Source organism: Mesoplodon bidens, assembly GCF_964165515.1.
Source record: "Mesoplodon bidens genome assembly, chromosome: 7".
Classification (NCBI taxonomy): Eukaryota; Metazoa; Chordata; class Mammalia; order Artiodactyla; family Ziphiidae; genus Mesoplodon; species Mesoplodon bidens.
Genome location: NC_138164.1, coordinates 55739186 through 55762355, shown reverse-complemented (window position 1 = coordinate 55762355; position 23170 = coordinate 55739186). Strand labels below are relative to the sequence as shown.

The 23170-nt window shown below is 47.3% G+C and overlaps 1 protein-coding gene across 5 annotated transcripts in view; it reads right to left on the bottom strand.

Annotated features, from left to right (window-relative positions):
• TRIM66 (tripartite motif containing 66) overlaps positions 1 to 23170 on the bottom strand; it is a 59890-nt gene continuing 36720 nt past the window's right edge. For all 5 annotated transcript variants that reach the window (XM_081241290.1, XM_081241289.1, XM_081241291.1 and 2 more), the window contains 10 exons: positions 11175 to 11696; positions 10822 to 11014; positions 9315 to 9375; positions 8710 to 8884; positions 8106 to 8395; positions 7516 to 7642; positions 7158 to 7232; positions 6611 to 6763; positions 5988 to 6206; positions 1 to 5252 (listed from right to left, as the gene is read on the bottom strand). In XM_081241290.1, coding sequence (XP_081097416.1) covers positions 5193 to 5252; positions 5988 to 6206; positions 6611 to 6763; positions 7158 to 7232; positions 7516 to 7642; positions 8106 to 8395; positions 8710 to 8884; positions 9315 to 9375; positions 10822 to 11014; positions 11175 to 11696 — 1875 coding nt within the window. In that variant the 3' untranslated portion in view covers positions 1 to 5192. The remainder of the gene's footprint in view (positions 5253 to 5987; positions 6207 to 6610; positions 6764 to 7157; positions 7233 to 7515; positions 7643 to 8105; positions 8396 to 8709; positions 8885 to 9314; positions 9376 to 10821; positions 11015 to 11174; positions 11697 to 23170) is intronic.

Here is a 23170-nt window from a genome sequence, read left to right as displayed (position 1 = left end):
TTTAATTTGTTCTTGAATGTGTAGGTCCTATTAAGATCAGTGACACTTCCCCTTATCATGTTCCTCCCTCATGCCCCCAACCACTTTGGATCCAATGGCCACTTCTAGAAAAGGCCTAGGAGGAACTCACCCTACATAGCCAACGAAGGGGTGCAGTTTGAGGAATGGGTATATGGCTCCAGAAGCAGCACCAGCTACTAAAGACTTTCCTCAAAGCAGCTCATTTTGGCCTGTGAGTCCCTTTGCCCTGCCTTGGTCAAGATTCCCTAGCTGTGAACTAACTGCTCCAGTGTTCCCTTGTTCCCTGTGTGGCCTGAGCTTTAGAATTAGAATCACCATTACCATCTTTAGAGCTGTAGAGCCTCTGAGAGAGCACTGTTTTCACCATCCTTCCTCCCCACAACTTTATAGATGGGGAAACTGTACCCAAGGTCACACAGTTCACAACTGGCAGAGCCAAAATTTTGATGTTTAGCATCTCAAATCAGATATCTTTCTACCATACCCTCCTGCCTCCAAGAAAACAACCGGCATCTGCCTCTAGCTCCGGGAACAACTGGAGCAAGCAGGTGGTGGTGACCAGAACAGACGGGAGAGACCCGGCTAAAGGGGCCAGGCTGACCCCAGCTGAACCCCAAGCAAGTGATGAATCACAGCACTGCCCAGTTTCCCTCCGTCAGAATGTTATCAGTGGCAGACACCCACCCCTGCCAGGATTCTCCTCCTGGCTAGCAGAACTGAACCATGCATGGAAACATGCTTACCATGATTCCAAGACCTTACCAACTATGGAAGGCTCTAACTGGTATGAGGATCCTGGTGATGAGCTGCCCACCAGCTGGGTAATCCAGCTTACCAAATTTCTTCTTGGTAAGATTCAATCCACATTCTTGGGCTGATTTATATAGGGCCTCTTAGCAAACATGGCTAAAATCTGTCTCTGTGCTGCACTGGGGGAGACAGACAGAAAGAAACACAGATGGTGTCCTCCCAGCAGAGCTCATACACATGCTTGGCATGAGGAGAACTGAGTCCAGGAGAAGAAATGAACTCAAAGAGAACAGGCAGACACAGAGGGCAGGGAGCAGGGGCAGCTGTGCTTCCTCCTGCCTATCCTACTCCTGAAGAGGAGAGACCACAGAAAGCTACAGATGTGTCCCCCTGTCAGTATTTCTAGGAAGGCTCAGCCTGTGTGGCTGAAAGGTAAGAGGAATCCAGAGAATTGTGGAGTCATGAAAGCCAAATGAAGAGGGTTTTTCAAACAGGAAGTGGCAGATGATGTGAAATGCTGTAGAGAGTTCAAGACAGTTGAGGACCGAAAGGTATTTGCTTGATTTGGCAACTGGGTGGTCACTGGTGACTTTTATGAAAATCTATAGAGGATTGGAAAGTGATGAAGAAGAAATCAATGAAAAGATTTTTTTTAAAGAAACTTGGCTATTGAGGAAAAAACTGTAAGTGCAACAGACTCTAAGAAATTTTGGTTTAATCTTGGGGAGAACTTTGTTTGTTTGTAAGCTATGTGGAAGTAACCAATGGAGAGGGAGGTTGAAGACCCTGGGAAATGGGAGCAGTGGGATATGCAATGGAGCAAAGTCTTGGAAGACATATAGCAGGATTCAAGAATAGAGCACCAAACAGGAGCAACTGGAAAGGAGCTGGGGAGGGATACAGACACAGAGGGATGGGAGGAGGAGAGGAGCACACGGACAGGAAAGTTTTTGCTTTAGGGCTTCTCTTCTGTGAAGTAGGCAATGAGGCCAGTTATTTGCTGACAGCAAAGATGAAAGGCATGGACAGAAAGCAGAGTAGTAACAAGTCAAAGACACACCAATCAATACTGAGAGCCCAACTGAGACTGTCAACTCTGAACTTTTCAGGCTTAGGAGCCCAGAAAAAGGGAGCAAAAAATAGGTTGATGCAGAAAATGGAGAATGGTTGATAGTTTCAGCAAAAGTTGGAGGAGATGAGGAAGTTCAGGATGCTGACAAAACCGTCAGTGTGTCCTGGGCCATGGGTTTAGGCTCAGGAGAGGAAGAAGTCCGGGAGAAAGCTGAAAGACTGGGAGAACAGAAAGCTAAGGTCTTGGAACTGGGCTAAAGGAGCAGGCAATTTATTTAATAGCAGTGGAGGAGTGGGAGAAGAGGAAGCATAGGGGATTGTAATCCAAAAAGAGCAAAGTCTCAGTTCAGGAGTTCAGAAGAGAAGACTATAGGTGACACCATGGAGTGAGAGAGGAAGCAGAGCAGAGCCCAGGAACAAACAAGGAGAGGTCTAGGTCTTAGAGGCAAGGCAAAGACCTGTTGCCAGAAATGGGTACAGAGAGCCAGAGTCCGCCAGGGTTGATGGTAGGGTCTCCTGTGGAGCAGAGCCTACAGAGGATCTGGTGGCTGCTGCTAGGGAGGGGGTACCTGCAAAGACAGGCAGGGTGTGTAGCTGGCAATTGCTGGAAGTTAGGCAAGGCCAACCTACCCATTTTCTAGAAGAGGGCACTAAAATCTCTTTTGCATCAACCGAAGCCACTCCATTCTTTTGTTTCTCAGTATACCCAAGAAACCCAATTTCTCTTCTAGGACTGCATTCTGTACCATAAGAATCCAGAATTCATTGTATTCCTATTTCATGACTTTGTCAATGACCAAAGGACTTAACTGACTCCAAAATGGGGCCATTATGGGAATAAGTCAAAACGGGGTTAGCTCAAAGGTTAGCAAAGAGCCAGTGAAGTCAGTCACTCAGCTAGTAGCCTTTTGTTCAACTTCTGAAACATCATGTTGTTTTCTGCATGCAAAAACAAAACAAAACCATCAGTTAAAACACTGGTGCTAAGTACACAGGAAAAGCCAGGGAGAGGGCACTGTTGTGGGGTAAGCAACGTAGGGATGGTGGGCCAGGGCTTCGCACCCTTGGAGGAAAGGACACCCTACCTCCCACCCCTCCCCCACTGCTCAGGTGCCTAAAGGGAGCTTCTCAGCATGCAGGGTCTCTGCAGTGGGAAGGGAATATGTGACTCTCTACCACATTACTAAGGTCCCCTGGCCCAGCAGGCTACACCCAAGCTGGGAACTTCACTGATAGAGGTGAAGCCAAGCACTTAACTAGGTATTTTGCTTCATATTTGTGGTTTCTAGCTGGTCTTGGGGAAAGATGTCAGTTGGGTTTGAGCCTGTCATAGCCCTCACCCAGCTGCCCAACACAAAACACTGGTGAAGCTCATTCAGAGAAGGTGTGAAGGTGGGCCACACAAGGCAAGGTGACCAAGAGGAGGAATTAATGAGGTAATTACAGAGAGAACCTTGCCAAGCCAACTAAACAGAGAAAAAGATTTGAAAATTGAAAGGGAAGTGGTCAGAGCCTAAACCATAAAGTCATGTGAGCTCCAAAGAGTAGAGGGTTACATGCAGAGATTGCCTGGCTACTGGATTATTCGAGACTTAGTTACCCCAAACTAGAAAATAGGATTATGGAAGTTCATCTGCTTAGGAGAGCTTGGCATGTGCTGGTGAAAGAATGGCAAGTCAGTGGGCACAGTCTGCTTTGAAGTGAAGACGCTCTCTCAGCCTGGGTGGAAAAGAAACGAGCAGTTCCATCCACTCACAAGGAGAGAAGAAATGTTTTCTCTGATCAAAATTATCCCATTAACAAGGGCCCTACAAATAAGAACTTCCTTAAACTGCATCTCTTAGCAAAAGTAAAGCCATGACATACAGCTCCCTTGAAATTAGCTAAGCCATGACAGGACCAGGGAGAGCTGTCTCCAGGCCAAGCCAACATCAGCAATAGGTTCCTTCTCAACCAAGCCCTTGCTCATGAAGTGGCCTGACCCCCAGCATCTGCCTATGCCTTTTCCTCCCAAACACCTTGCACAGACCACAACAATCCATCCGAGATGCAGCCTGGAGCTCCGCTCCCATGCCTGTGACCTCCAGAACACTTCTCTCTGCATTCTAGGAGAAATAAAGTCCTGAAGTTGCTTCAGGGTCACCAAAGGACACCAAAGAGGCTTCTCGCCTCTCAGTTTTCCCCTTTTCCACGCCAGATAGAACTTCCACGAACGCTCAGGTCTGGCTCCTGCTGGTCCCTCTGGCCTTCTCCAGCCTCCAGCAAAAAAAAGGGCTGCCAGCAGAGTCTTGGCTTTTTCTGGGCTGTGGACAGCCTGAGGGCAGGCGAGTCAGAGGACTCACTTCTGATCTTTGGCTCTGTGAAGCGGAGAAGCTGAGAACTAGGATCTCTAAGCAGGAGGAGAGACCCAGCAGAGTGAGCTGGTTGTGGGTCATTCTCCTTGGCCTGGAACCTCTGTATGTGAAGCAGACAGCAGCTTCCTCATAGTTTTCCCAAGCAGAACTCTGGGTCTGGACCTCTGAATGGACATAATGAAGGGGTGGCCACCAACAATCACTTCTAAGAAGCAGGTTCTGACACCAAAGTAGTGGCACAGATGGCAGGCTCTGAAGTTAACATCTTCTTAAGCCTGCCAGTGAAATCTGAGCCTAAAGATGTAAGTGGTCTCTGCACAGCCACCCAGCCCCATCAAGAATGCCATACCATCCAGAGCTTCACAGCGGCCACCTAAGTCAGCATCAGGAAAGGGGGCATGAAAAACAAATACCCTGAAAACCGTTAGAACCCGAATAGGCACCAGTTGAGACCTATGGCCTCTAGAAGCCTCATTGCCCTGTTCAGGGCAGGTGCCTCTGTCCGAGCAGGCCAAACAAAGGCAAACAGTGACAGTCTTTGGCTGTGCTGGGCCAGGGATCACAGGCCTGCCATATGTCAGAACCTCTCTCCCTTCTTTTACCCTCTTCTGGGCCCAGGAGTAGTTCAGATATCTACAGTGCTCCTGAGCCCTGCACACTGAAAGGTGAGAAATGTCGGCCTTCCTCAGCAGAAAGAATTCACCAAGGAAGTTTAGTCCTTCCGAGCCTAATTGGGCTTGGTCTTGTCAAGTGGACCCTATACAACTGATCGTTCTGGTAATAGGGAACACCCCCTCTTTGCTGTTTATTCTCTGTAGTGGATGCACTATGGCTCCCAAATAAATGCTGTAAGATGCAAACGGCAAAGAAGGGCACTACAAGCTCAACAAGACTTGTCTCACATCCACAATCCAAAGAGAATGAGCTGAAAGGTGGGGAGGAGTGGTCAACAGGACGGGGCACCAGCTGCCGGAGTACTTGGTCTCCTTCCAGCCCTCACACCTGGGAGATGCTGTTGGCCAGGCGGAACGACACTCTTTTTGCTCTTTCATTCTCCTGAAAGAAGAAAAAAATATTTGGCATCAGAATGTCCCAGTGTAGGGCTTATCAATGTGAGAAGGCCAACTGTCCAGACTGGGATTCCCCAGAGCCAAAGTGTTTTATTCCACCCCAGGAATGCAACAGCAAAACTCACTGAAGCCATTAAACACTGTGTGCCAAGTGCTGCAAACAACCGGGGATGGCTAGTCAGATCCTGGCACACAGTGGGCAGGCAATACATTTCAGTGGAATTAAATAGCACTGAATTGATGTTTCAGGGCTGCACAGGTGAGACCAGACAAAAGGTCAGATTAGATGTCTTTCCTGCAAGAAAACCTCTCCTTCCTTCTCTACACCAAGGGGCTGAAAAGACTCTCCCTTTCTCCCAAACCCAAGCTGAGATCAGGCATTGAGACCAGGTCCTTCTCTTCTTATGGACATCACAGTGTGGAATAACCAGCACTGAGCTGGGAGTCAGGAGGCCTGGTCCTGCTGCTAATTTTCTGGTGACCCTGGGCAGGTACACCCATGTCTCAGGGCTCTGAACCTCAGTGGTCCTTGGAGCTGATGAGCCCTGCACTGCCTTGCCTTTGTCTTAGGCTAAGGAGTTGGAAGTGAGGGCTCATTGTCACCACTCTCTTGTGCCACCTGAGCAGCTTCACTTCAGGTTACTCTGTACATGCTGCATGGGTGCCCCCTGCCAGCCCAATCACCCACCCACCTGCCTGCCAGCTGGCAGCACCTCCTTACCAGATGTCGCCGCCGCCTCTTGGGTTGGATGCCCTCCTGCATGCAGTGGGGCCATGGAAAGCCCTGGGGAGTGGAATACCCACTCTCACTAGACACCTCCTCAGAGTCTGAGTCCTCCTGCCTTGGCTGAGCAAACCGTTTCTCCGGGTAGATCTCCTTCAACCAGCCCTCAAAGAACACTTCCAGGCAGCGGCCTGCCTCTGCAACCTCTGAGTCGGGCTGAAGGGGGAGGAGAGCAGTGACGGTCTGGCCCCCTTCCACCAGCCCATCTCTTCCAGGCCCCTCAAGAGCTATACAGAGAGCGCGAAGCCTGGCTGGGTCTCCTGGATGTCTGGAACTTTACATTTTCTCCTCAGGGCCCAGGATAACCAGTTTAGTATCAGCTCTTAAAGCAGACGTGACCCTGACAGTTACCCACAGATGGCCAGTCGCTAGCAGCCCCCATGAGTCCATGCTGAGGCCCAAATGTGGGAAAGAGCTTATAAACATTCACTACAGTAGGCCCCAGGAGGTCTGCTCCCAGTTCCTCATGGCAGCCCAGGCCCGAACCAGACACTTCTGTCCAGCCATGACAGTCTTGGGGTCACTGGAAATAGGGGAGAGGGAAAACAGGGAAGACATACATAATTGAACTTAGCACAGTTCCAGAACATGAGGCGGACGTCTGATACCACCTCCTCCGGGGTGGTGTAGTGAGCTGGGTCCTTCTTTTGCAGCTTCCTCCGGATGATCGACAGGTCCATGGGTCTCTTGATAATCTGGTAGTAATGCCGGGCCTTGCGGGAGGAGAGAAGGGGAAGCAAATAGGAAGAGAGGAGTAGAGGAAAAAGTGAAGGATAAGAAGGAAGGAGAGATAGAGAATGAGTTGGAATGGAAATAATAGAACATAAGACAAAGGCAGCAAGAAGAAATGTGTGGAGGGAAAAGACAAAGAGAGAGGGAAAAGGAGGAGTGGTTTACATGTCAAGTCAGGTCTGATGCAGCAGCAGCTGTTGGTTGGGGGGCTGTAGTGGCCATGGCTCCCGGGTCCCCTACGCCATGCACAAATTACTCCTGCTTCCAGTGGCCACGCTCTGCGCCCACCCTGGGCACCGCCATGATCTGCTCCGGGCCCAGGGCGCTCTGAGCAGAAAGTCCAGCAGCCGGCAGAAGCAGTGAGGCTTTCCTTACCAGCGGGCTGACAGGCTCGTGGAAGGGCAGGCTGAGGCTGTTGCAGCACAAGGACAGTACCAGCTTCTCACACTTCTGCAGAAAGCAGAGTTGGCAACCGTGTTACTTTGCTCTGGCCCCACCTCAGTAAGGACTAACGATAGCGACCCTGATGGCTCTGTCCCACAGGGTATGAGTCGCTAGACTAAGGCACAGTTCAGCCTCCCAGGCCAGAGGAAAACAGCTGGCAGAAGAAAAATCGTAGTGAACCCCCATAGGCACAGCCCAAAAGAGAGGTATCCAGAGAGGCCTCTCACCCCCTCAGAAAAGACTCAGCTCCCATGGGCACAGGCAGGCTGCCCCAGAGACCCCTCCCTACCTTCTGGTCATATGAGCTCAGGCCAGGAGGGGCCCGCACTCCAGGCTGGTTATAGCGGGCGTTCTCGCAGTCGTACTCCATCTCAGGCTGGGTCAGGCTGCGGCACAAGGTACACACCCAATCTCCCCTGCAGAGGCAAGTGAGGCCAAGTTAGCTCTCAGCACATTGCCCAGAGCCCCCTCCCTTGTCCCACTACCCCAAGACAAGCTTGGGGGGTGGTGACATGAGAAACTGAGTCCCTAGCCCTGCCCTGTAGAGAATGGCTTCCTAGCCACAAGCTTGAGAGAAATTTAGTAACTCAGGATTTAGTGAATCCAGAAAACTAGGAGTTAGCAAGGGGCTGGGAGAGGGGTAGAGGGACAAATCTGGACAGGAGGAAGCTGGGAACAGAGGAGGAAGGGAAGCATCCACCTGCCTGTGTGCAGAAGACACACAGCTATAGCGCCACGAAGTCACAGACCTGTAATTCATGCAGGCCCAGAGAGGGGAGGAAGTCCACCTGAGAGAGCTCTGTGGGCCTGGCCTGGAATAATCTCCCTTGGAAGATCACCATGCTATCCAGGCCAGGGTCTGCGGTTGGCATGACTCACCCTGGGAAGCTGAGCAAGGCTGGCAAGTGGCAGGAAAGGTGGTACACTTTGGGGCAGCGGTCACAGCACAGCAACTCTCCCCCGTTGAGGCACACAGCACAGAAATCCTCATTCTCTATTGGTACTGGGGGTCCCTTCCTGGCTCCAGGGGTTCGAGGAATGAGCCTGTGTTCTTCAGAAGATGCGCTCTCCAATTCTGGTGGCCGCTGCCCAGCCAGAGATGTGACAGCGACCTTTCTCCCCCCCAGGTCTGGGGCCTGGATGGCATCAGACAGGTGGTCCTGGCTGACCTTGGGGAAGAAGTGAATCTGAGCAGTCAGGGCACGGCACCAAGTTGTGGAGGGAGGGAGAGGAGAGATGACAAGCCCTGGGCACCGACTTATTCCAGGACCCCAGGACAGCCAAGCCCCAGGAACACCAGGACAGCTCACTCCTAGGGCGCACCTCACAGACCACTTGTAGCAGGGTACAAGGCCTGGCCAGGCTACAGCCCTGCTCAGAGACTCAGAACAACGCCAGAGCCAGAATTCTCCCAGTAGCAGAGAGGAAAGAGAGGCTCCTAGGCTGGGCCAAGATTCAAGGAGAAGGCAGAGAAAAGTGGTACCTTAATGGACATGCTGGAGGACTCAGTACCACATTCAACGATCAGCAGGAAGCTCCCGTCCTGCTCATTCTTCTGTGGCTTCAGCTTGAACACAGGCATCTCTCCTGAGGAGGCAGCACAGATCTTGAGCCGCTCCAGTCGCACATAGGGAATCTTGGGCTCACTATTGAAGGGTCTAGGGCAAGAACAACATCCCTGGGTCTCGGCGGGAGCCTCCTCTGGCCCCAACCTCTAAGTCAGGCTCATCCATGATCCCACAACTGAATTGCTGCTCAAGATCTCCTCAGTTCAACCCTCTACAGGCCCCTATTCCACCGGGCTACCAGCTCTGCCTGGCCAGGTCCTGCCAGCCCCTGGGAGCCCTCTGATCAAAGAAGGGGGGCCCCCGAAGAGGGAGAACCGCACACAGACTGTATGCCTCACAGCGCAGGAGCCAGGACATCCTCCCACAACCATCCCGGACGCCCAACCACACACCCGACTCCAGGGTCTGGGGGTTGAAGAAGACAGCTTCAGGCAAACGTCTGCTTCTAGTTAAGTCATCAAGGATGCTCACTTCCTGTGCCAACCTCCCAGGACATGAGGTTGGGCCCAGCGTCTGTTACCTGATGCTCTGGTTCCCTTCTGTACCCAGGCCTAGGGCTCCTTGTTCAAAATTCTCACACTCTAAGGCAAAAGACAAACAAATACACTTATGATAACACACCCTGTCACCCACACCTTCTACTCATATCTGCTACTCACGCTTTGGCCACACACCTGTCACACCATTGTTACCAACATTGTAATCACTCACAGTGGTGACAACCCTACCACATCTCCCCTTCCTGAGGGGGGAGGAAGGCCACTTTCTTTTAAAAAGATAAACACAGGTAACACTCAGAGGCTGCCTGGGGGTGAGGGTTCGGTCAGGTGCCAAGGGGCCAGCTTCTCACCTCCAAAATGAGCTCAGGAATCACTTGTTCCCCATACATACACTGGTGTCACCTGCTCTTAGGAGTCATTCTGTCCAACCCCTGCCTTTTCAGCCAAGTGCTGGGATTTCAGCACAGCCTGAGAATCCAGCTCACCCTCCAGGGGCAAGAGGCTCCCAGGAACCCTCCCCTGAGAAGTGCAGTCTGTGTAGATGGGCAGGGAGCAGTGTGGGGAAAGAGGAAGACACTAGCATTTACTGAGCACCCACTCAGCACCAGGCACTGTCCTGAGCACTTTCTATGGGCAAGCAGGGTTCAAAAATTTAAGTGCTTAAAATTCGGGGTCACATTATTGTGTAGTTAAGAAGAACCAGTGTGAGGAAAAAAATAGAAAGATTGTTTCATTTTCATCTATTAAGTATGTAGGAAATAGACTGATCATTACACACTAAACATTTATGAATCGTACCCTGAAATGAGAAGGCCCCCAATGCTCACTAGGCAGTTGCTAACTTCCCAACTCCCTCATTTTCTCCCGAAGGAAGGAGCCTTAGCCTAGCCGCATTTGAGGAGTGTGGGTAGCTGAGAAGAGAATCAGAGCCAACCTCCACCAGTCCAAATTCCCTTAACTATGAGGCACAAATCTACATTAATGCCAGGTGCAAGGCAAATTCTTGTTACTACAGAGTAAGTCATCAAATGATTTCACTGTAGTTATTTGTCCCAATAGCCTATGAAGTAGCTATGATTAGCCCCATTTACAGAGAAAGAAACTAACTCAGAAAGGTTAGGTATCTTGCCCAGGTTCAAACATAAAGAGATAGAGCAGGTCTGCTAACTTAGATCTATCACACTCCAAAGTCAGACATGCTCTTTCCCCTAAAATATTTTGCCAAGGCTAGCCCTTCTGGGATGTGCTCTTCCTGTTTCCCCCACCTATAACCCAGACCCCCAAAATTTTGCATGGGGAATTTTACAAGGAGGCTGATTTCTGGCCATGCCTGGATCAGTCATGGCCACAGTGAGGGAAACAGAACAGGCATCAATAAATCAGTTCTGGGCAGAGAAGTGAATTTAGCCAAGAGAAACACTGCTCCCTCAGGCTCAGAGCAACTCTGCTGACCTCTGTCTCATGGCAGTGCCGAGCCCATCTGCTCAAGTGTGTGGTCAGCACGAAAGGCAGGCTGCTGAGTCTCACCTTTTGGGCTCTGGTACTGCTGCAGGGCCACGGATTTGTTGACCACTGGGACCAGTGCAGGTTTTTTCACAGAGAGGTTAATTGGCTCCTCCAGTTCTGAGGGGATAGCCAAATCCTTGGAAGTGTCCAGACCAGAGGCTGTGGGGCCTTGTCCCAGAGAGTCAGTGAAGTGGGTAGAGTCCTCACTTTCCATCTTTCAAAAGTGAAAGGCCAACAAGAATCAAAGAAATCAGACGTTTTTCCTGTCGGTGGTCACAGAGCTGTTAAGCTAAGGCCAGAATAAGGCCTTCAGGGGCTACCCTTTTGCCCAGCGATGAGCAGAGGAAGTTGAATGGCATTTCCCCAAGACCTACCTTACACAAGGCATTCCCCAGGGAGGGGTCAGCCCCATCCCCAGGGCACAGGCTCCCTGCAGTTCGGCCAGAGCCAGGACTGCAGCTGGATCCGGTTTCCGACTGCATGTTAGAAGCCGGAGGCACGCTCTGCAGAGGACAAGTTGCCAGGCTTGGTACAGTGTGGGTGGGACCAGACATCAGGTTGGGCCCAGTCTGAGAGTGATCACTTGCCAGGCTTGTGATGGCCTGGGAGGGATCACTCATCAGGTTGGGCATGGAGTGGGGTGTGCCACACACAAGGCTGGGCATGGTCGGCAGGTGACTGGCTGTCAGGCTGGGCACAGCCTGGTTCTGACCGCCCACCAGGCTGGACACGGTTGGTGGGGGGCCACTCAGCAGGCTTGGTACCACCTGGGGTGGGGCAGCTGTCAGGCTGCTCGCACTCTGGATCTGTGGCTCTAAGGTCCTCGCCAGCCTGGTAGATGACAGTTCCATCTCCAGTGTGTTGGAGAAGCCCATGATGCTCACAGAAGTGGAGTGCTGCAGGAGCAAAGACAGGGGACAGTCAGGCTGTTAGCTAGGAATGGTGGGAGGGAGAGGACAGATGCAGCCCACAAGACTTCCATGCTCAGATCTCACTCTGCCTCAGAGTCTGGTAGCTGCAGGGAACTCAGACAGCACATGAAGTCCTATTTCCATTCCCCTACACCAAGGAGGCTGGTGGGCTATGACACAGAGAGGCAGGCACGGCTGAGGACACTGGTGGGCATGCATGTGTGCATGTGTGTGTGTATGTGTGTGTGTGAGAGAGAGAGAGACAGACTGACAGACGAAGAGAGGGAGAGAGAGAGGGACAGCCTACCACCTGACCGGAGGGTAGTACACACTCACACGTACACACACACACTATCAGCCACATCCCTCACCCCCTTTCCAGTACCTAAGCAAAGGGTCAGACTGTAGGACTACCCTCCCACTTCACATTCCCCTCTGACTACAGCACTAGTGGCCTCTCTTCCCTTCTGGGGGTCCTACAGGATAGTTTCTGCTACATAAAAATGGGAGGAAATTCAGAAGGCTCAAACCCTGATCTGCTGCAGACATTCTCTGAGATAATGCCAAGGCTTGGGGAGCCCCAGTCAGTCCTGGGTAACCTGGGTCAAACTCCAGAGCCTTCTCACAGCCTTGTTCAGATCAACTCCAGCACCACCAGCATCAGATTGAAGACTCTGACCAAGAGATGTGAAGGTCTTTTCTAGCCCTGCTATACCTGCCAAAGACATTCTAAACCAGAGGCAGAGAACATCAGAGCAGCTAAATCTTATTATGGACAATCTGGACAATCATTGGATGAGGCAATAATATTCCAACCCCTATAATTCCTTTCTCATTTCTAACTGCTTGGTGACCTAGGCAGAAGAGACTTAAAAGCTTGATAAAAAGAAGTTAAAGACATAGATACTGCACTGAATCCATTTCAGTTTTTCAGGTTGGAGAAAGAGGTTTGATGGAGGGGAGATGGTGGGAAGACTGGTTCTAAATGCAACCTTGAGGAATTTAAAAGTTTGATATCCTTGCCTTTTTGTTAAGACAAAAGATATAATAATTTGACATCTTTTGAAAATCGAAGGGGAAACAAGGAGCAAATGTCTCTAAGTTTCCAAAATCAGTGTCATAAATCTGTCATTCTTTTTCCCATGAATAAGACATTCAGATTTCCACAGGAAAAGAAATACTTCACATACCCTCTCAAGTTTCCATATTAAGTTAGTAAAGCTAATTAACAGTGAAGAAAAGACTGTCCTCACCTCAGTGAATGTCACCCTAGTCACCCAGTTCTTCAAGCTGAATCCTAGGAGGAAGACATCAGTGGAGCATCCTTCCTCCCTCACCCAAGCTAATACCAGACCTCATCAGTTCCACCCCTTAAACATCTCTCAAATATTCCCACTATTCCTCTCTGCTGCTGGTGTCCTAGCCTGGGTTACACATTCATATTTTTCCAGACTATAGTAGTGGTCTCCTCAGTGGAGAAATAGTTTCAAAACACAAATCTGACCACATCAGTCCTCTGCATAAAACTGTACTGCGCTCCACTGAGAAAATGCTCAATAAGGCTCCTAAGGCCTTGATGACTTCTTCCCTGTCCTGCTTTGCAGCCACAGTCCATACAACAGCTCTCTCCTCATTCTCTGAACTCCAGCCACTCAGACAATTTTTCAGTTCCTGAAACATGCCAACCTCTCTCTTGAGACAGACTGCTTCTTCTGCATGGAACATTCTCCTAGCCCTGCCCCTGTTCCACCCACCTTCTGAATTCAGCTCACCCGTGAATTTTCGCTCTAACCCAGACCAGCTCCCACCTTTTATGCTCTCATAACTCCTAGACCTTATTCTCATAGCCCAATCTGTGATACCATTTGGTTAATATCTATTTCTCCTACTAAACTGTAAACTCCATTAGAGTGTGGATTTTGTCTGTTTTGCTTATCCACTGTATTTCTAGACACAAGAGCAGTGCTTGGCTGAATACATGAATTAATGAGCTATTCGCTAAGCTCAAAACGGATTAAAGACCTAAATGTAAGGCCAGAAACTATCAAACTCTTAGAGGAAAACATAGGCAGAACACTCTATGACATAAATCACAGCAAGATCCTTTTGGACCCACCTCCTAGAGAAATGGAAATAAAAACAAAAATAAACAAATGGGACCTAATGAAACTTAAAAGCTTTTGCACAGCAAAGGAAACCATAAACAAGACCAAAAGACAACCCTCAGAATGGGAGAAAATATTTGCAAATGAAACAACTGACAAAGGATTAATCTCCAAACTTTACAAGCAGCTCAATATCAAAAAACAAACAACCCAATCCAAAAATGGGCAGAAGACATAAATAGACATTTCTCCAAAGAAGATATACAGATTGCCAACAAACACATGAAAGAATGCTCAACATCATTAATCATTAGAGAAATGCAAATCAAAACTACAATGAGATATTATCTTACACCAGTCAGAATGGCCATCATCAAAAAATCTAGAAACAATAAATGCCGGAGAGGGTGTGGAGAAAAGGGAACACTCTTGCACTGCTGGTGGGAATGTGAATTGGTACAGCCGCTATGGAGAACAGTATGAAGGTTCCTTAAGAAAACTACAAATAGAACTACCATATGACCCAGCAATCCCACTACTGGGCATATACCCGGAGAAAACCATAATTCAAAAAGAGTCATGTACCACAATGTTCATTGCAGCTCTATTTACAATAGCCAGGAGATGGAAGCAACCTAAGTGTCCATCATCGGATGAATGGATAAAGAAGATGTGGCACATATATACAATGGAATATTACTCAGCCATAAAAAGAAACGAAACTGAGCTATTTGTAATGAGGTGGATAGACCTAGAGTCTGTCACACAGAGTGAAGTAAGTCAGAAAGAGAAAGACAAATACCGTATGCTAACACATATATATGGAATTTAAGAAAAAAAATGTCATGAAGAACCCAGGGGTAAAACAGGAATAAAGACACAGACCTACTTGAGAATGGACTTGAGGATATGGGGAGGGGGAAGGGTAAGCTGTGACAAAGTCAGAGAGAGGCATGGACATATATACAGTACCAAACGTAAGGTAGATAGATAGTGGGAAGCAGCCGCATAGCACAGGGAGATCAGCTCGGTGCTTTGTGACCGCCTGGAGGGGTGGGATAGGGAGGGTGGGAGGGAGGGAGACGCAAGAGGGAAGGGTGGTGGGAACAGATGTATATGTATGACTGATTCACTTTGTTATAAAGCAGAAACTAATAATAAAAAAGATTTTTTAAAGTAAAAAAAATAAAAATAAATAAATAATAAAAAAAATAAAAAGAGACGAAATTGAGATATTTGTAGTGAGGTGGATGGACCTAGAGTCTGTCATAGAGTGAAGTACGTCAGAAAGAGAAAGATAAATACCTTATGCTAACACATATATATGGAATCTAAGAAGAAAAAAATGTCATGAAGAACCCAGGGGTAAGACAGGAATAAAGACACAGACCTACTAAAGAATGGACTTGAGGATATGGGGAGGGGGAAGGGTAAGCTGTGACAAAGTGAGAGAGTGGAATGGACATATATACACTTCCAAATGTAAAATAGATAGCTAGTGGGAAGCAGCTGCATAGCACAGGGAGATCAGCTTGGTGCTTTGTGACCACCTAGAGGGGTGGGATAGGGAGGGTGGGAGGGAGGGAGACGCAAGAGGGAAGAGATATGGGAACATATGTATATGTATAACTGATTCACTTTGTTATAAAGCAGAAACTAACACACCATTGTAAAGCAATTATACTCCAATAAAGATGTTTAAAAAAATGAGCTATTCACAATTTTTTTAAAACAACAACAATGCATGACTGTTTATTCCACAAATTGTAAGCCAAATGAATAGCAGCTTAGTTCTACTAACAACTAAGTCTATGCGTTTCTCTAAAATAATGCCTATTTTTTAAAAAAAATATTTATTTATTTTTGGCTGCGTTGGGTCTTCATTGCTGCGCGCGGGCTTTCTCTAGTTGCAGCAAGCGGGGGCTACTCTTTCTTTGTTGCGGTGCGCGGGCTCCTCATTGCAGTGGCTTCTCTTTGTTGCGGTGTGTGGGCTTCTCATTGCGGTGGCTTCTCTTGTTTCGGATCACGGGCTCTAGGCACGTGGGCTTCAGTAGTTGTGGCGCGCGGGCTCTAGAACACAGGCTCAGTAGTTGTAGCGCACAGGGTCAGCTGCTCAGCGGCATGTGTGGTCCTCCGGGACCAGGGCTGGAACCCGTGTCCCTTGCATTGGCAGGCGGACTCCCAACCACTGCGCCACCAGGGAAGTACCTGCCTATTTTTATATAGCTAAAATTTATTGAGAATTTATTATACACAAGGCAATTTGCTAAGTGTTTTACATATATTTCCTCACTTAGTCCTCACAACAAACATTAAAGGGTTGTGAAGGTTAAAAGAAATAATCCATGTAAACATTTAGAGCAATGCCTGGCAGTAGGTACTCAATAAATCCCAGCTGCTGTTGCTGCTATTATTGTTATTATTATTATTGTCATAGCCCTAATTTTACACCTGAGAAAAAATGAAGCTCAGAAAGGCATCTGAAGTTTTTTATGTTATTGAAAACATAATTTTATAAATCTCCATTTCTCTTTGTTTGTGTTCATGAACTTGCATCCAGGGACCTTACTAAAGTCACTTTGGGATTTTCTGTGCATACAAATCATGTCGCCTATGACTACTGAGTTTTATTTCTCCCTTTGCTTACATTTGGTTTTCTTGCCTTACTCCACTAGCTAAGACCTCCAGTATGAGGTTGAATAGAAGTAGTGACAGTAGCCATCCTACTCTCATTCCTAATCTCAGGGGGATCCTTTCACTATTCACCACTAAGTATGATATGTGACATAGGATTTTTATAGATTTTTTATAGATTTAGAATCCAGATCTCTGGCACCAAAGCCACACTCTCCATTCTGGTCTGCTTGCCTCTGCCCCTCTCTGTGCTCACCCCCTTCCCTGATCTCTCCCACATTCTGTTCTTCCATCTCTTTGTCCTCCCTTCACCTGCTCTTTGTCTCTCTTGACCTTTTCTCTCTTCTTCTCCTCTTTTTCTTTCTTCTCATCTCTTTTTCTTCTCGCCCAACACCTTCCCCTTATTATTTGTTTAACTGCTTTAGTCAAGCTTATATTTTCTATTCTTAATTTTCAGTTTTAAAAGTAGATGAGCTAAATACCCTTTATTTCTCCAAAGAAAAGTTTGCTTTTTATGTTTCTTGGTATTTCAATGGTCTTCAATAAAAAGCCTTCAATTTGCTGTATAGTCTAAGTCCCAAGATAAGAAAGGTGAGGAGAAAGAGCAATGGGGGGGAATGCTCAAACCAAATGGGATAAAGTAGGCATAGAGCCCAGCTTAAGGGACTGAGGCCAGAGGCCAAGGGCTATCTCAGACATGCCCTGGCCTGCATCCCTTGGCATCCTCTTGTTGTCCTGGTAATGCACTAACATAGCTCTCTAATATTCTGTATTTCCTTATCTTTGGATAAGAATAACCAATGATCATTGCATTCCCTTTTGTAATATATGACTGTCTAATCCTTTGAGCTGGACTCTTTCACCTTTTCCCTATTTGACATGTATATTTAATGCAGTCATCTCATCTACATAGATGACTCTCAGTGAGGTCCTTGGTGCCAAGCATTAAGAGCGCCAAAATCCCTCTGGGACCATTCTGAGTAATAATGGTCAGGTGCTGTATGTCACAAGATATGCACAAGATTAAATCCCCAAACACAAAACTTTCCAGATTAGGGGTAGAGATCACATTTGTATGATACCGACTCCCCTTTCCTGATCACTTATTGCACATCATGAAATGTGAGTTAATATAATGATAGAGAAGAGAGGGCATGCAGATTGAGCCATGGAAGAATCGTAGAAACTCTGTTGCAGCTTATTTTGAGCTGCGCCTGCTGGACCTGCTCCCACAACACCTAGCAGACGGCATGAGGTCGGTAACATGTCCTAAGATACTGAAGACCAGACTGGTCTCTTTCCTGTCCATATCTACAGCCAACCTCAAGGAGGCCAAGGCTATCAGTAAGTGGTATAAAGCTCTGGTAACAGTAACAAGAACCTGGGAAACATCTATAGGGAAATTCTGAGAAAGGACTCAGAGAGAGTGCTATGAGGAAGCCGGCCCCAGTCCCCTATCTATAGGCTATGAAAATACAGTGGCATTTCTGGAACCTATTATGCTGTGTGTTAGTTATTTTTGATACTTCATCTGGCTCTCTGGAGTGAAGAGCTACAAAATACTAAAACAAAGGGTCCTTATCTCATGTACAGGAAGAAAGAGAGGAGTTGAGACCCTCCATCCTATCCTGCTACAAGGTGAGTAGGGGGGCAAGGGGAGGGCCAACTTTCAGGGCCAGGAAAGCAGGCTGAGTCTCTAGGGCCTGGAAGGAAGAGTCTTCTTGAGAACATACTAGGGGTGGAGAAGGACTTGGGAATGTGACCAAGTTTCTGACAAGTGTCTGGCGCCTCACACACAGGAGGAGCTCATATGTCAATGGAGATGATGCCACCTGCCCTCTCCAACACCCAGGATTGTTCAGAGGTCAAATGAGAGAAGGTGAAAGGGTATGGCCAACTGGAAAGTCTGTATAGGGCAATCACTGACACCACCAAGCTTAACTGGCACCTTGACTTCATCTTCACATATAAAACCTTCAGATGTCATGAGGGAAAATAAGTATTTTGAGGTTTGCAAGTAAAAATAAACTATTTTCTAGTTCAGGGAGGAAGAAAAGTCAAAAATGCAAAAAACATACTCTGGTAATCAGCTCAGGTCATCTTTGACTTATGAAGGGAGCTCCCTCTTACCTCCATGACCTAGTATCTCCTTACTTGCCCCTAATTTCCTCTCCTCCCAAATTGTATGTCCCTGTCCTTTTGTTCTCCTTGTCTCTTATCTCTTTATCTCTGTCTCTTTATCTCTGTTTGCCACCTGCCTGACCTGTGACCTGTCTGAATTGTATGACTTTCAACCTCTTCTCCTAGTCACCTATGTAGTCCTTTACCCATCTAATCCTGTTGATCTGTGTTCTGTTACCTGCTGCCTTTCCTCTCCCCATTCTCACCACCCAGATCTTTTTCTGGAGTTCAATGTGCCTATATTGCCATTCTAATGATTGCCACAAGATGCTGTCAAAATTCAGAGAAAACATTGTTCTTTCATTTTAACAGGAAGGGAAATTGAGACACAGAGTGATTACCCAAATTTTCCAAGCTTATAAAGGAATCCAAGACTGGGCCCAGACTTAGAAATCTGCTGGCTGGTCTTGATTTTATGCCATTAGGTAGAAAGCTAGTGCCCTATTATGATGTGATTAAGAAGTCAATAAACAGACACTTGGTGCACATACCCTGAGTTTAATACAAATTTCAGGTTGTTACAGAAAGATAATATTGCTGGGGATAAAGTAGCACAGATAGGGTGGTGTTCCACAGAAGTCAATTTTCCAGATATCTGAAACATCTCTTTCGATAACAAAATGCAGTTAGCTTTAAAATATTATTTTGGGGCTTCACTGGTGGCACAGTGGTTGGGGGTCTGCCTGCCGATGCAGGGGGCGCGGGTTTGTGCCCCAGTCTGGGAGGGTCCCACATGCCGTGGAGCGGCTGGGCCCGTGAGCCATGGCCGCTGAGCCTGCGCGTCCGGAGCCTGTGCTCCGCAACAGGAGAGGCCACAACAGTGAGAGGCCCATGTACCGCAAAAAAAAAAAAAAAAAAAAAAAAATTATTTTGAAGGGGAGTATTTTTCAAATGCTTTGCACACTACCCTGTCTTACTAAACAGAGCACATGATGCCTAATGAGACCATTTCTTAGTGACGTAAAAGAACTTTGATGAACCTCTATTGCTGGGGTGTTCTGTAGTTCATTGGTGCTTTAGGGAACTTCTAGGAATGTAGGGCTTAGCTTGTCCTTTCAGTGAATGACTTCACATCGTGGCACATTTCCAGGTGAAGTTTCTTACCTTCTCCCCTGTTGTTAGCTGCCATTATAGAAGTCCTGACTTCCTGCTTTTACTCTGCTTACTGCTATAATATAGGAAAACTAAAAATTTCCAAAGAAAACCATATAACTAAGCTTGCTAGATCAAGAATGCTGACTAGATGAGGCTTATAGTCTCATATAGAATATAATGAGTGAGGTTTGTGACATCTGTTCTTGTTGCTGCTCTGAAGCTTTGCCTGCTCACTTCTGCTTTCAGGTTTTTGTTCTAGAAGTTAAACTTGTCAAAAACTCATCACCATGTAAATGTACAGGAGAAGAAGAGACCAATGTGTCATGTTTTGGAAACATATTGAAGGCCTTCACCCTGGCTGAAGGAAACAGATAAGGAGACAAGGATGGAGGTAAATAGATTTGTGAATTAAATCCTTGGGATATTTGAGAATTTCAACAGCTTCAGATTAAGTAGACTGGTTTAACAGCAGCAGATCTTGACACAGCTGAATCAGATAGCTGAGGGGGAAACTAACTTTTCTTGCAAGTGGTTTCACAAGTTGATTTTTAATAGGAAAGTTGCTCTTGCTGATGGTGAGTGCCCCTCCAGCTCAACAAAATACTCTTGTATGAAGTACGGCTATTGCTATAGATGTAACTATGTTGATATCTGCTAACTGACCAAAGTCAAATGGGAAAACAATCATGGCTGGTGAAGAGAGAAGAAATGAAGACTGCCCAGTGCCCTGATGATACAAGAAGATGGAAAAAGCAAAGAGGATCCCAGAGTCTGAGGTGGAAGGAAGAGGAAAAGAATAAGTGGATTCCAGTAAATCTGAAGTAAAAGCCAGAATGAGTAGAATCGTCAAAACCCAAATTTTGGAGACTAGGAAAAATTAGGCCAGAGGTATTTTTCCCAGGCTGGGTTAAGGAAATTTAAGGCCTAGGAACAAGAACCTGTTTTCACACGAACCAGGAGACCTAGACAAAGATCTTGGGTTTGGTCTGTGAATAAAATCAGGTTAGAATGAAGGAGACGGGCTTCCTAGAGAGTACAGAATTCAGGGAGCCAGACCTGGGGAGTGTTAGCTCTGTTGGACAGAGCACATCTCTGTACAGTTCTGCACATGTTAACTGGACACAGGCTATGCCCTAAGAAAGCCTCACCAGGCCCTGGGAACATTCTGAGAAACGCTGCTGTCAGTGGCAGACTATGAGGAAAAGATGGTTGCTAAGGCTGAGAACCCATGACCTGGTCCATAGCAGTGTATTTGGAGACTGTGAAGGGGGGATGCCTAATATTCACTTATGTCAAGGTTCAGAGTATGTATTTAAGCAAATCATTTTCCATGTCTGGGCTTTCATTTCCTCCTCTAGAGGTTAATGTAAATCTCACTGAGTTTTAAGAATCAAATCAAGAGCTCAGGCATCAAAATGCTTTGATAATAGCATAAACGCTATTCATCTGAGTCATTATCCTTGACTCTTCTGCATCACTCTTAATAATCTGGACCACAGGAATGCTTACTACTTCTGTATCATTTGCTGAAAATACATCAAAGGCTCCTCTCAAGCCTTGAGCAGCATCTTGGTGGCCTCAGAGTCCTTTGTTGAAGATCTGGGGCCACATTATGAGCAGAAAAGAGGTCCCTCTTGCAAGTGAATTGGGGTTCAGATAGGGCTCTCTGTGATGTGTACAGCCTTGACTCCATGAGTGTTTTGATGAAAGGAATGTGTGTATTTTTCAGCAGTTGACTAGTTAAGAAGTTTGAAATGAAGCCATCGAAACGGCTTCCAGTTTCACTTGGGATTTAAAGGGGTCCTGTTGCAGAGTTGTCTTTTTTCATCGTCTTTCTTCAGAGTGGCTGAACCAAGATTAGGAGGCTTAGGCAACAGCTAGTGCCAAACGAATGTCCAAGTTCATACAGAAACGTCCTGCTGGAGGCAGGGAAGGTGGTGGGATAAAATGTTCCCGAGACTGCAGAGCTCAAGCCGCTAGAAAACCCATTCTAGAACTTTCACTTCTCATTTTCAGCAGCAATCTGTTTTCACCATCAGCTTATTTAGTACCAGCTCCTAGGTACTTGTGCACAGCTGCTCAGCTGTAACAAAAGTCCTCCATGTGGTGACACAAAGCAGCTCCGAGCATGACTAGGTCCCTGTGGAACACACAGAGCGGTGCCTCTCGTCTGTGGCCTCAGATAAGACTTCTGACGTCCCCCGTCCCCCAGCACTCACAGGCCAGTATAGGCTGAGGAGTGGGCTGGGGGCTAAATGCCTTTACCAGATAAAGATAGCGAAGACCAAACTAGGCTGGGTCCTAAGACCTCTCCCCAGCAAGGCCTCTTCAAGGCTACTTCAGAGCGTATAAAGATAGGAAAATCCAGCAGGTGAGAGGCCACATGGAGTCCTAGTTCTCCCACTGCAGTGCACAGGGAGAGGCAATTTAACCTAATCATTGAACACAGGGCTGAGGCAGGAACCTGTGCTCTGGTCCTAACACTGCCAATAGTTGGCTGTGTAACTCTTAGGTGATCACTGAACCTCTCTGTGTCTCAGTTTCCACATCTTTCAAAGGGGAGCAAGAAAGTGGCTTCCTCATAGTATTGCTAGGATAAACAAAGAGATAAAATGGAATAATCCATGTAAAAACCTATGAAAAAAGTAGAAAATGCTATACAAAATATTATCAATCAACAATAAGATGCTCAAAATGTTGTTTGGTAACCTTGACCTTCATACCCCCACCCTGCCCAATCCCAGATTCAAGGCAATGAATTCCCTCAAAAAGAAAGCCCTTTTTCTTATTTCAGGAGCTTTGTGTATAAGCAGTACCTCTCTCAGTCAAGTAGACCCAAAGGCTCCTCTGGGCCAGGATGGCAACCTTGAGGTTCCTTTTTCTGGGAGTCCAAGCCACAAAGAAGCCTACAAAACATCTGAAAAATGTCAGGCCACTTGCCCCTCCACACCTCTGCATGAACCCAGGTTAATGGCCAGGGGCAGCTCAAAATGAGAAGTTAGAGTTCTTAGGATCTTCTTTAACCCCACTGCCACCCTGCAGCCACACAGGAGGGCAGCATCCCCTCCCCTCACTGCTCAGAGCGCCCTGTGGGCCACCTACACAGGCAGCACAGACTCCATGCTTGCATGTGGCTCACCTCCTTTCCTCTGTACTGGGTGGAGGAGCAGAACTGAGACTCATTAAATAAGCAGAAGCATTTTCAGCGTGGCTCCCACTACCAGTTGAGCCCTGGCAATGCCCATGCTTCCTACTGACCTCTAAACCTAGCTGCCTTCCACTCATCTCATATTCATCTTGTAATGTAACTTCCACAGGAGAACACCAACAATTCAAAACTTAACGTTTTCCTCCCCCCCAAATATGCTTTTCTTCCCATGCTCCCATCTCAGGTGAATGGCAACTCAGTGAGCTAAGACACACCTTGGACTGTCTTTCCCTCAC